The sequence below is a fragment of the Carcharodon carcharias genome, chromosome 21, assembly GCF_017639515.1.
Source record: "Carcharodon carcharias isolate sCarCar2 chromosome 21, sCarCar2.pri, whole genome shotgun sequence".
Classification (NCBI taxonomy): Eukaryota; Metazoa; Chordata; class Chondrichthyes; order Lamniformes; family Lamnidae; genus Carcharodon; species Carcharodon carcharias.
This window is the reverse complement of record NC_054487.1, coordinates 26,214,649-26,228,940: the sequence shown is the minus strand read 5'-3', so window position 1 is coordinate 26,228,940 and position 14,292 is coordinate 26,214,649. Positions and strand designations below refer to the sequence as shown.

The 14,292-nt window shown below is 42.0% G+C and overlaps 1 protein-coding gene across 4 annotated transcripts in view; it reads right to left on the bottom strand.

Moving 5' to 3' along the window:
* The window catches only part of ttc38 (tetratricopeptide repeat domain 38), a 66,107-nt gene that overhangs the window by 3,222 nt on the left and 48,593 nt on the right, over window positions 1–14,292 (bottom strand). For all 4 annotated transcript variants that reach the window (XM_041215590.1, XM_041215589.1, XM_041215587.1 and 1 more), the window contains one exon: window positions 11,993–12,066. In XM_041215590.1, the coding sequence (XP_041071524.1) occupies window positions 11,993–12,066 (74 nt within the window). The remainder of the gene's footprint in view (window positions 1–11,992; window positions 12,067–14,292) is intronic.

Below are 14,292 nucleotides of genomic sequence, written 5' to 3'. Positions count from 1 at the left end.
GATCTCAGCAGCTAGAGGGTTGAGGTCTATTAGATCTCCCTATGAAATGAGATGAAGACAGCAAAATCTAAACTTTATACTTGGATTGTAAATATGAAACTAGTTTGTTATTTGTTTGGCTATCTTAACTATTTTCATTCTCAAGTGGATTTGAGATTTGAAGTTAGTACTTTTAGATGAATTAGTTTATCTTGTATTTACACTTAGTAGTATTCAAAACAATATTATAATGTATCCAAGATATAGGGCGGGATTTTCCAGTGCCTCCAGCCAGTGGGATCTCCCACTCCTGCCAAAGTCAATGGACTTTTGTTTGGCTCGCCGCATCCCGCCTTGTTGAGGCAAGAAAATCCCAGCCATAAACTTATAATAAAGAATTGTGGTAACCATTAAATAGGTTGAAGTCTCATTCTGTAAAGGTCACAAACCCTATAATTCTTAACATAAGGTTCTAAGTTCTGACAGAGGAGACTCTATATATTACAATATACGGTTCTGTTTCTTCCTGAGATAATTTTGTTTAGTTTAAGGCTATTTATCTAAAGACCAAACCACTATTTAGTATTGCTGATTAAGCTCTTATGATATTTTAATTTTTTTTTTAGTTGAGGTTTTAATCTAGCAATAAGTTCAAAAGGAAGATTTGTGGAGGGGTAAGGATAACAGAACTCTAACAAAATTACTTCAGCAAGAAATAAAGATGTCTTAAGTAGAAAGTGGAAAGAGATGAATTAGTTCAAAGCATTCTGCGAAGTTCTGACAGGACTCTTACTCCAAAAGGAAAAACTAACTCCAATTCGTGACTGGGGTGCAGTCTGGGATATAGGTTAATCTGCATTTCAGTAAGGACATTTCAAGAGGAAATTTCAAACAAGGTCCAGTTCTCTTGGATAGAAAGTATCCATGTGAACATCAGGTTTAATGTCATCCATGACAATATACATTATCTGGGTTCACTCTTGACAACTGGCCATTAGGGCAAAGTACTGGAAGACTTATGGCGCCTGTGAAATTGTGATCCAGCATCTTCAGAAGATGTCAGCATCTTTTGAGGAACTGGGGAAAAAAATCAAATAGTTGTAAGGAAGAACATATTCTTGAAGTATAAACTTGGAAATTATGGTGGGCAAAGTTGAAATATGTAGATTTAATCATTTATATAAAATTCCTCTTTAAGCAGATACCAATCCATTAAAACGAACAGAGGAATTTTATCTTAGTGTTCAAACAGTGCAGATTCTCTTTTTATAAGAAATAGGAGCAAAAGTATACTATTCAGTTTATTGACGCTTCTCTGCCATTCAATATGATTTGAATGTGGCTTCAACTCCGCTTTCCTGCCTGCCCCCATACACTTGACTCCTTTGCCAATCAAAAATCAGTCTAGCTTAGCCTTGAATATATTCAATGACCCAGCCTCTACTGCTCTCTGGGGAAGAGAATTCCAAAGGCCAATGATCCTCAGAGAAGAAATTACTCCTCATCTCCACCTTGAATGGGAGACCTCTTTAAATTGTGTCCCTTAGTTCTAGATTCCCCCACAAAGTAAACATTCTCCCAGCCTCAACCCTGTCAAACCCTCTCAGAATCTTGAAAATTCAATAAGATCACCTCTCATTCTTCTAAGCTCCAAGGGTATTGGCCCAAACTGCTCAACCTTTCCTCATAAGATAACCCCTTCATCACAGGAATCAGCCTAGTGAACCTTCTCTGAACTCCAATGCAAGTGAACCTTCTCTGCCTCCAGTGCAAGCATAGCACTCCTTACTGCTTACTATGATTTCCAGGTAATAGGGAATTTCAGCAGCAGACTGAAGAATTTCATTCTTAGCAACAAAGAACTTGTGTAACCTTGCAGTTATGTTATAACATAACTGCAGCCCTACTGACAAACTTTTCTATTAAACCTGGAGCACACAACATATTTAGTATTGTAGGAGAAATTATGTAAAAATAGGTGTTTTAAACCATGTTGAACTCTGGGAAAACAGTAAGAGTTAATGCTAAGTAATCCAGAAAGTTCTGACAACATTACTACTGCCAAAAGAGCAATTGGTTCCAATTTATGACTGATACTTCTACGTCACGCAGATTGGCCTAGCCAGCGATGCCCATGTACTGTGAATAGAATAAAAAAAGGAGACTCCCCGGTGTTCAGCGGAAATGCACTAGGGATGTTTTCAAAGTTTCCCTGAAGAGGTCAAACATTCTTGCTGACTCATGGGAGTCCCTGGCTTGTGACCAGCCAAATGCAGAAGGTTTATTCAGGAAGGTACCGAATACATTGAGAGACTTTGTTGGGAGCACGCAGAGGTGAAGTTGAGGCCTTGGAGGGAGTGCACAAACCTCAACACCTCATCTGCCAGACTCTTCGACCATTTGCCCAACACATGACAGAGTCGGCAGATCGCACATTGGACATGTCAGCCATCTCAGAACCCAGAGTAGAAAAACGTCATTCTCGATCCCGAGGGATTGCCAAGAAGTTTAGTAAGTCTAGGTTATAAAAGTTACAAACCTAGTGGTAATGAGATTGAATTTCCACTGGCCTGGCACATTTTGGCCTTGGGTTAGGCAGGTTTAATTTGGAAACCTTGGGAAATAGGCTGGGGGATTTACATATGGTGGGTTCTGGTTTCTACTGCAAGCTTCCAGGGAACCTTGTTTGGAGCAGAACTTCTGCCAACTTCAAACAGGGTCACCTCCATGGGTGAGGCTATGGACAGAAGGAGACTCCTAGGTTGGGAATTCAGGCCAGTACGCTGAGAGATAAGATGTAGCAGCCTGTCAATAAACAGTAAAACATCCATCTTGGGTCCAGCATTGGAGAATTTTTTTTTACCTCACCTTAAAAGGGCCAATCTGAACCTAGTTTTTCCCTCATTCTGGGCCATAGTGCTGGCGGACAGCTGGCATGTGCTGCATTGCTTGCCTCCTTTCTTCCATATGCCAGAGATGTACCCTCTAGAGGTGCATATGACAGGTTTAGAAATTGAGGCCATCACTGTGTACATTGTGATATTTGTCAGGCTCTCGATCCTGTCGATTTTCATGGTTAAAGCACAAGTTACACAGAGCAAGATGAGCAAGACTGGGAGCAATTCAAAGGAATGTTATTTGTATCTGGTGATCTGATGTCTGACTTTATTTTAAGGCTGGGAATAGTAAAGAAATAACCAGCTAACAAGTTAGATTTTGTCTTTTAATTGATATTGCTGAAAAGTGAATCCTTGTAATGAAACAAAAATAAAAAAGAATTGCATTTATTTAGTGCGTTTAATGACCAGAGAATGGGTCAAAACGCTTTACAGCCAATTAAGTACTTTTGAAGCATAGTCAATGTTATAATTTAGGAAATGCAACAGCCAATTTGTGCACAGCAAGCTCCCACCAATAGCAATGTGATAATTATCAGATCATCTGTTTTTGTGATGTTGATTGAGGGATAATTATTGGCTAGGGCACAAGGGATAACTCCTCTTCTAAATGCTGCCGTGGGATCTTTTACATTCATCTCAGTGGCAGAAAGGGCCTTGGTTTAACGTCTCAACTGAAAGACATCAAATTGGTCAAACTACAAAACAGCTGGAAAGAGCAATCTTATTTTGTGCAATTTATTGAATGTGACACCCAAATCAGAGGGAAAAGGAGGAACCTCTGGAGAGGTTAGGAAAGGTTCAGAATAGTTTATAATACCAGTCCTCTATATTGCATATTAAGAGTGATAATTCAAAGAGTCCAAGAAGTTAAGTCAGATTTAGGCACATATTTAAACGTAAAATGTGTCTGCAACAGTACAAGTATCTGAGAATGGAGGAACAGGAATTAAGGGACATTTGAAAGAACTTGCAATGTTATATATATTTTGAAAAGATGCAAGTGGTGGAGGGAAAGAAAGAAGGAATATTATTCTACAGATGGAAATCAACTCCACAAGTGGCTCCAGAGGCCAATACAAATACATAGAGGGTGGCAAAACTACTCAAGTCCACTATGCCTGACCCAGATGGGCTGGTTGCATGAAATCCAGAAATAATATCGTCACATCTAGAAGCTTCCAACAGAACACATCAGGATAAATTTGTTATCCAAAAACTGTTAGCATGTCACTTATGCAAATGAATGGCTTTGCCAACCTGTGCAATCTTGTATAATGAGCCAATCCGTGTTGTATTAAGTAGAGCCAAGCTGACAACGAAAGACTATGGTATACCTAAATTATGCTAGAATTTGCAAATATTGAACATGGTCAGTTAATGATGTTTACTCCTTGATGCTCAATTTGAAGGTGTATTAATCACGTTCTTCTAGATGTATTGATAAATTTATGCTGCATCTACATCTGATTTCACTTTTGAGACCCTGGCAGTGAGTGATTTCACAAATTTACTCCGTACTGTCCTGCGTTCCAGTTACAATTGAATTGGGCAACTTATATGATTTGAACCAGTTAGCTCAGGCTTCAGATGAGCTAACCTTCAGGCATCTAATAATGCTTACAAATTGGATCTCCAACTCTATTCTCAACGTGGAGATACGGATAAGAGCATAAAAAAAATCTGACCAATATTCTTTATGATTTATGGATTTACTGACTAAATTGTTCCAATGGCACTGTAGCATAGCAACTACCAAAGCAAGGTAAAGCTTCTCCAAACTATTTTCAGTCAAGAGAAAGGGTAATGGAAGCAACTTCAGTGGTAACTTTGAAAAGGGAACTGCATATAAACTTGAGAAGGAAAATTGTTCAGAGTTACTGGGATAGAGCAGGGAAGTGGGACTAATTGGATAGCTCTTTCAAAGAGCCAGTATAGGCATGATGGGCAGGAAGACCTTCTATTCTGCAAGATTCTGGCTTTGCTTTTCCGCTGCTTTTCAAGAAAGGAGGGAGAGAGAAAACAGTGAACTGCAGGCCAGTTAGCCTAAGATCAGTTGTTGGGAAATGCTGGAATCTATTATTAAGGAAGTCTTAACAATGCACTTAGAAAAGCATAGTATGATTAGAACAAGCAACATGGTTTTACTAAAAGGTAGTATGATGAGAACAAGCAACATAGGACAGAATTTTCTGCCAGTTGGGCGGGCAGGCCTGACCCAATCTCCAGCGGGCGGGGAGCCAAACCCCGCCAAAGGTACAGGCCGCGCCACCATTTTACGTAGGTGGGCCAATTAAGGCCCGCCCAGTGTGATGTCTGGCAGGAAGCACTATGTGCTTCCTGTGTAGGCAGGGGAGATTCCCTAAAAGCGAGATTGCGCTTTTCGCGCGTGCGCACGAAAAGCGCACATCTCCCTGAGGCTAAGTGCAGCCTCAGGGAGATCGCTTCCACATTGAAAAATATTAATAGAAAAACAAAATTCCCTAACATGTCCCCCTCATGTGACAATGTCACATGAGATGGGACATGTTCATAATTTACATAATAACTTTATTAAAATTTTTAAAACCCTGCATGAAACCCTGCTAGATGAGATTTCATATTTTCTCTATTTGCCACCGGGGCTCCTGGCCTGCCCACCAGCCTTAAGGTTGGACGGCCAGATCCTTTAATTGTTTAAATGATCCCGTTAATGGCTTCAATTGGCCATTGATAGGTCGCTGGGCCCGCAGCTGATTTTGCTGCACGCCTGCCTTCCTGAAAATTTAAATGGGGCGGGATGACATCAGGGCAAATTCTGCCCATAGTTTTATTAAAGGGAATTCTTTAATAAATTTGATAAATTTATTAAGAGTTTTTGAGGATGTAACCATTAGGTAGGTAAAGGGGAATGGGTAGATGTAATATATCTGAACTTTCAAAAGACATTTGATAAGGTGCCACACAAAAGGTTAATAGGCAAGATAAGGGCTCATGGAGTTGGAGGTAATATTTTAGCATGGATACAGGATTGGTTAACGGATAGAAAGAAGAGAGTGGGCATAAATGGGACTTTTTCAAGTCAGCAAGCAGTGAATAGTGGAGTGCTACAAGGATCAGTTCTGGGGCCTCAGCTATTTACAATCTACATTAATGACTTAGATAAAGAGACAGAAAGTAATTTATCAAAGTTTGCTAATGATACAAAGATCGGTGGGAACGTAAGCTGTGGGGCAAACATAGAACATCTGCAGGATAAGTGAATGGGCAACAAGATGGCAGATGGAGTATAATGTAAGGGAGTGTGAAGTTATTCACTTTGGTCGTAAGAATAGAAAAGCAGAATATATTTTAAAAGGTGTGCAACTTGTTAAGTGCTGATGTTCAAAGTGACGGGTGTGCTCATACAAGGAATGCAGAAAGTTAGCATGTAGGTATAGCAAGCAATTAGGAATGCAAATGGTGTGTTGGCCTTCATTGCAAGGGGTTTGGAGTACAAGAATTAAGGAATCTTGCTACAATTGTACAGGGTTTTGGTGAGATCACATCTGGAATCTGCACTTAAAGCTGAAAGTGGTAAGAGTTTAACTGAATCCTGTAGCATTTGTATCAAAACGGATGAATTGTTAGCACAGATAGAGTTAAGTACCTGATAGGCATTACAGAGACATGGTTGAAAGGTGACCAAAAGTGGGACCTGAACGTTGAAGGGTATTTGATATGTCGGAATGACATGAAGCTAGGAGAAGGTGGTCAGATTGCACTGTTAATTAAGGAAGGCATTATTTCAGTACTGAGAGAAGACCTTAGCTTGAAAGAGCAAGATGTAGAATCAGAATTACCTGGAAAGACTCAGCAGGTCTGGCAGCATCGGCGGAGAAGAAAAGAGTTGACGTTTCGAGTCCTCATGACCCTTCGACAGAACTTGAGTTCGAGTCCAAGAAAGAGTTGAAATATAAGCTGGTTTAAGGTGTGTGTGGGGGGCGGAGAGATAGAGAGAGAGAGGTGGGGGGAGGGGGGTGTGGTTGTAGGGACAAACAAGCAGTGATAGAAGCAGATCATCAAAAGATGTCAACGACAATAGTACAATAGAACACACAGGTGTTAAAGTTAAAGTTGGTGATATTATCTAAACGAATGTGCTAATTAAGAATGGATGGTAGGGCACTCAAGGTATAGCTCTAGTGGGGGTGGGGAGAGCATAAAAGATTTAAAAATATTTAAAAATAATGGAAATAGGTGGGAAAAGAAAAATCTATATAATTTATTGGAAAAAAAAAGGAAGGGGGAAACAGAAAGGGGGTGGGGATGGGGGAGGGAGCTCACGACCTAAAGTTGTTGAATTCAATATTCAGTCCGGAAGGCTGTAAAGTCCCTAGTCGGAAGATGAGGTGTTGTTCCTCCAGTTTACGTTGGGCTTCACTGGAGCAATGCAGCAAGCCAAGGACAGACATGTGGGCAAGAGAGCAGGGTGGAGTGTTAAAATGGCAAGCGACAGGGAGGTTTGGGTCATTCTTGAGGACAGACCGCAGGTGTTCTGCAAAGCGGTCGCCCAGTTTACGTTTGGTCTCTCCAATGTAGAGGAGACCACATTGGGAGCAACGAATGCAATAGACTAAGTTGGGGGAAATGCAAGTGAAATGCTGCTTCACTTGAAAGGAGTGTTTGGGTCCTTGGACGGTGAGGAGAGAGGAAGTGAAGGGGCAGGTGTTGCATCTTTTGCGTGGGCATGGAGTGCCCTTATCGGCATTCCGTAGGGATCGCTCCCTCCGGGACACCCTGGTCCACTCCTCCATCACCCCCTACTCCTCAACCCCCTCCTATGGCACCACCCCATGCCCACGCAAAAGATGCAACACCTGCCCCTTCATTTCCTCTCTCCTCACCGTCCAAGGACCCAAACACTCCTTTCAAGTGAAGCAGCATTTCACTTGCATTTCCCCCAACTTAGTCTATTGCATTCGTTGCTCCCAATGTGGTCTCCTCTACATTGGAGAGACCAAACGTAAACTGGGCGACCGCTTTGCAGAACACCTGTGGTCTGTCCGCAAGAATGACCCAAACCTCCCTGTCGCTTGCCATTTTAACACTCCACCCTGCTCTCTTGCCCACATGTCTGTCCTTGGCTTGCTGCATTGTTCCAGTGAAGCCCAACGTAAACTGGAGGAACAACACCTCATCTTCCGACTAGGGACTTTACAGCCTTCTGGACTGAATATTGAATTCAACAACTTTAGGTCGTGAGCTCCCTCCCCCATCCCCACCCCCTTTCTGTTTCCCCCTTCCTTTTTTTTCCAATAAATTATAAAGATTTTCCTTTTCCCACCTATTTCCATTATATAAAAAAAAACCCCACTAGAGCTATACCTTGAGTGCCCTACCATCTATTCTTAATTAGCACATTCGTTTAGATAATATCACCAACTTTAACACCTATGTGTTCTATTGTACTATTGTCATCGACATCTTTTGATGATCTGCTTCTATCACTGCTTGTTTGTCCCTACAACCACACCCCACCTACCCCCCCATCCCACCTCTCTCTCTCTCTCTCTATCTCTCCGCCCCCCACACACACACCTTAAACCAGCTTATATTTCAACTCTTTCTTGGACTCGAACTCAAGTTCTGTGGAAGGGTCATGAGGACTCGAAACGTCAACTCTTTTCTTCTCCGCCGATGCTGCCAGACCTGCTGAGTTTTTCCAGGTAATTGTTTTTGTTTTGGATTTCCAGCATCCGCAGTTTTTTTGTTTTTATTATTAAGATGTAGAATCAGTTTGGGTAGAGATAAGAAATAGTAAAGGTAAGAGGTCACTTGTCGGAATAATTTATAGGATCCTTAACAGTAGTTACACTGTAGGATAGAGCGTACAGGAAGAAATAAATGGGGTGTAGAAGGTATTGCAATTAACATGGGTGACTTTAATCTACATGTGGATTGGGAGAATTAGATTGGCAAAGATAGCCTGGAAAATGAGTTCATAGTGTGTTTCTAGGACAATTTCTTAGAGCATTACATTCTACAGACAACTAGGGAGCAGGCTATCCCAGACCTGGTAATGTGCAATGAGACAGGATTAATCAATAAGCCCAGGGTAAAGGAGCCTCTAGGTGACAGCGATCACAACATAATAGGATTTCATGTTTGAAATGGAGATGTGTGGGTCCATGACTAGCATTTTAAACCTAAGTAAAGTATGTGTGTATGAAGACAGAATGGCTAAGGTGAACTGGGAAACTAGGTCAAACGGTAGCATAGTAGAGTTGCAGTGGCAGATTTTAAAAGAGCTATTTAATAACATGCAGAAAAGGTATATCCCGGTGAGAAAGAAAGCCTCTTTGAGAACGACGCATCATCTGTGGCTAAATGGGATTGTATTAAATTGAAAGAAACACTGTACAAACCTGCAAAGATTAGTGGTAGGTCAGAGGATTGGACAGATTTTAAGAACCAGCAAAGAATTCTGACAGAAAGTAGAGTATGAGAGAAAGCTAGACAGTAAAAATTTTTACAAGTATTTGAATAGGAAATGAGTAACTAAAGCTAGCATTGGTCGTCAAGAGAGTGAGTCAGGGGAATTGATAATGGAAAACAAAAAAATGGCAGAGGCATTCAAAAGGCATTTTTTTTTATCTGTCTTCACATTAGACAACTTAGAAAACTTCCCAAAAGGGGTAACATATTAGCATGGATGAATGATTGGTTGATTGGCTAACAGGAAGCTGAGTAGGGATAAATAGGTCTTTTTTGGACTGGCAAGCTGTAACTAATGAAGTGCCACAGGGATCAGTGTTGGAGCTTCAACTATTTACAATCTATATCAATGATTTGAATGAAGGGACCAAATGCATGGTAGCTAAATTTGCCGGTGACACCAAGCTAGGTAGGAAAGTAAGGTGTCAAGAGGAGGTAGAGAGTCTGCAAAGGGATATAGATAAAGTTTAAGTGAGTGGGCAAACATTTGGCAGATGGAATATAAGGCGGATAAATGTTCACTTTTGCAGGAAGAATACAAAGCAGCATACAATTTAAATGGAGAGAGATTGCAGAACTCGGTGGTACAGAGGGATCACAAAGTTAGTATGCAAGTACAGCAAGTGATTAGGAAGGCAAATGGAATGTTGGCGCTTATTGCAAGAGGAATAGAATATAAAAGTCGGGAAGTTTTACTGCAGCGGTACAAGGCCTTCGTGAGACCATATCTGGAGTACTTGTGCAGTTTTAGTCTCCTTATTTTAAAAAAAGAGATAACAGCTTTAGAAGCAGTTCAGAGAAGGTTCACTGGACTCATTCCTGTGAAGAAAGGTTGAACAGGTTAGGCCCATATCCATTGGAGTTTAGAAGAATGAGAGGTGATCTTACTGAAATATATAAGATGCAGAGGGATCTTGTTAGGGTGAATATCCGGAAGATGCTTCCTCTTGTGGGGGAGACTAAAATGAGAGGACATACTTTTAAAATAAGAGGTCTCCTTTTCAAGAGAGATGAGGAGAATCTTTTTCTCCCAAAGGGTCGTTGGTGTGTGGAATTCTCTTCCCCAGAAAGTAGTCGAAGCTGAATCATTGAATTTATTCAAGGCTGAATTAGAGAGATTTTTGTTAGGCAGGGGAGTCAAGCGTTATGGGGGGCAGACAGTAATGTGGAGCTGAGACCACAACCAGATCAGCCATGATCTTACTGAATGGTGGAGAAGGCTCAAAGGACCTAATGGCCTACTCCTGCTCCTATGTTCCTATAATATTTGTGCTGTTTTGGTCTCTACATTTAAGAAAGGATGCACTTGCATTGCAGGCCGTACAGTGAAGGTTCACTAAATGGTGCCTGGGATGAGGGAGTTGTCCTGTGATGACAGGCTGAGTAAATTGGGCTTATATTCTTCTAAACTCTAGCGAATGAGAGGCAATCTCATTGAAACCAACAAAATTCTGAAGGGACTTGATCAGGTAGACATGGAGAGATTGTTTCTGCTGGCTGGAGAGTCTGAAACCTGGGGGCACAGCCTCAGGATAAGGAGCCAATCATTTAGGACTGAGATGAGGAGAAATTACTTCACTCAAAGGGTTGTGAATCTTTGGAATTCTCTACCCCAGAGGATTGTGGATGCTCCATCACTGAATACATCCAAGGCTGGGATAGGCAGGTGTTTGGTCCCTCGAGGAATTAAGGGATATGAGGAGTGGGCAGGAAAATGAAGTTGAAGCCCAAGGTCAGATCATGGTCATATTGAATGGCAGAGCAGGCTTGACGGGCCATGTGGTCTACTCTTGCTCCTGTTTCTGGTGTTCCTGTATTCTATGCTCCTACTTAATAACCATGCAATGCTAACATTGGATTCCACGAGTCAAATTCTAACTCAGTATCCATTTCATAAGATCGAGTGCTTCAAATTAAAGTTTCTATCATCTCTCTCTGTGAGGGTACCACGAATGCCCTTTTGAATGTTCTATCAGAGAATGAATAATCTATTTATGCTGCCCTATGATGCAAAATGGATCAATAAATATCAGAATGAACCATACCGCTAAATTGCCAGTTGCCATTGTAAATGTGCTTGAGGTCATCTTCTCACTGCCGTGCTATTTTGCCAGCAGCGGGTAAGGAGTGGGACAGCCCTCCTACCCAAAACCCAATTGAATCCTCCACTGCGTGGGGAGACTGCCGGGTAAACCCTGGTGACCTCCCACTGGCGCTAGAGGGGGATGCCCTCCTTTTCGGGCAAGTTTTGACCAAGGAGAAACCCCTCTCTGGTGTTAAGGCTGCCCTCACCAACTCCCAATGCCAGGGCTTGCCTAACTGGCCCCAGTGCCCCTAGGTCCCGCTTAACTAGCTGTGAGGGCATGTCCATCACCGCACCCTCCTCTTCCCATTGCAGCACCAGTAGTGGCCACCGCTCTTGGTGGTGCTGCTGAACTGTTGGCCTTTGTTTTGTTGGCAGTTCCTGAGGACAGGCAGCCATCCTTATAATAGGGACAGCAATTAATGGGCCAATTAATTGGCTGTCACTGACAATGTGTAGCCCCGGGTCCCACTGAACTGAAGTGGGTTCGCGCATAGCCATCACCTCCCACCCCCATTTTTGGGCCTGACAATAGGGCCCCTGACACCACCACTGAATCCAGCCCTTTAGCACATACCTGGCCAGTTTCTGGTGAGCTGTGCTGTCTGATTTTAAAGCAGCATGGATCAGCAACAGATTAAAGAGATCTCTCTGAAAGAAACAAAGTTGTTTTAAAGGAATGGAATTACATGCAGTCAAATAAATCCCAATATTACAGTTCTGTTCAAATTACTGGTACAATATCATAACATGTTCAGAGTTCTGGGTCCAAATTTTCTGCGTGCTTCTGAACCCTGCCATCAGGTTTAAATGGGAGTCAGAAGCCCCACACTGTGTGGGAAAAGGTTATTCAATGTGATGATTTTACCCCGAGTGGCCAATAATGGCCAGAAGGCAGGCTCACCATCCAAGTAAGGTCAATGGGCAGGTTCTCAAAGCTGGGGAGCTAATCAGAAGCCTTCCAGCTTGAAAACAGCAGCAGGATGCAATAGAAGTTAAGTGAAGGAAAGGTCACTTCAAAATAGAGACACCCTCCTTCCAATTTTTCAAAAGTTTAAATAAAAAATGGCCTTGCTTTGCAGTCAGCCATCCACTATGGTGGGTCCCCGCAGGATGGCCTGCGGCTGCTACTGCATCCAGTCAAGTAGGGTGGGCCTCTAAGCCTGCGTGCTGGTCCCCCAGTCTGCTGCCAGAAGGCCACCTCCAGGCAGCAAAATTGGTCCCTGCCATCCACAGGAACCCGGAGCCCTATGGGAATATTCCAGTTGGCCTCCCTTTAATTGCTCTTAAGGGGCCTTTAACAAGCCTTTATCGGCTCCATGTTGCTTGCAGCAGGTGAGCCTGTTGCTTCCCCAATTCTGGCTCCGTGAAAATGGCATGCTGGCTGGTGGATAAAAATCAAGCCCCTGATCTCCAAATGCAAGGGAGAAAGCAAACAATAACATTTCTAATGCAAGCAAAAATTAAATTGAAAATGCTGGAAAAACTCAGCAGGTCTAACAGCATCTGTGGAGAGTGAAACAGAGTTGGCGTTTCAAGTTCGTATGGTCATATGGACTCGAAACGCTAACTCTGTATCTCTCTCCACAGATGCTGTCAGACCTGCTGAAATTTTCCAGCATTTTCTGTTTTTGTTTCAGATTTCCAGCATCCACAGTATTTTGCTTTTATAAAAATTAAACTGAGTTCAATTTAAAGAATCTTGGTTTCCTTCAACTTAGACTGTTCAAACAAATCTGAATATTAAACTACTAAAGTAATTATCTTAACTCTGGCTACTTTTCTCACAGGAAAGTTGGCTTTGTGAGACTAGACATAGCAATAAAGGATAGGTAAGCCCTTTCAGCACATGAACTCATAAGTGCTCATGGCAGTGGCTGTGTGTGTTTACAATCGGTTTAAAGATTGATGAGTGCTGATTTATGGTTACATTTACATAAAGCAAGTTTTAAAACACAGTTTTAAGTTTCAAAATTAAATAAATTTAAAAATAGAAAAGAAATATGCTAAACCTTTCTACTTATCTCCCGCTCACTGCCACTCCCACTCGCCAACTCTCCTGCTTGCAGCCAATCGTGCTCGTTGAACCTCAAGTTTGCCACACATCCTGCTCCCTGACTCTCCCTCTTACCATCTGTCCTCTCACCGGTCCTCCCACTTATGAATCTTCCCTCTCAGTGACCCTCCCACTCACCAAACCTCCTGCCTCTTCCACTTGCTGATTACCCCTCCTGAGTTGTGAGTAAGAGATCAGGAGATGAGCAACTAGAGGCAGGGAGAGCAGCTTCAGAATGAGAGCAGCTTTGAGTTGCAGGGTTGCAGAAATAAGCTACAAACTGCAGGGTGGGCGAGACGGAGGGTGGGCGAGAGGAATGGTCAGTGAACAGGAGAGGCTGCTCCAAAATGGCACCAATTAAGACATGCAACCCTTCATCACGCCCAGCTCAAAATGACATTAAAATGAAACTCCTGACACTACAGGCAAATACCAGCCCCATTAACTGCACAACATTAAAAGTCGAATGACTTAAAACGGGGCAATTTAAAATGAGGATTTACTGTGATTTCTATCTGTGCTATTAATTCAAATAATTTGTGGATGCTTCACACAGATAAACGGCCTATAGCTTGGATTTTTTTTGTAATTTTCCATAGCTTGGATTTTTTTTGTAATTTTCCCTGATGTCACTTATGCCCTATTACCTATATTACTCACTGTCCTTTCCTGAGCCACTATATTTCTTATAGGTGAAAATAAGTGTGTCAACAAATTTTATAGCATTCTTTTAGTATACAATGTATTAAGAAAGGAAATGCAGTGGATGCTTTGCATGTGGATTTTCAAACATTGCTGAGTTACAGGCTTGTTGATAAAAT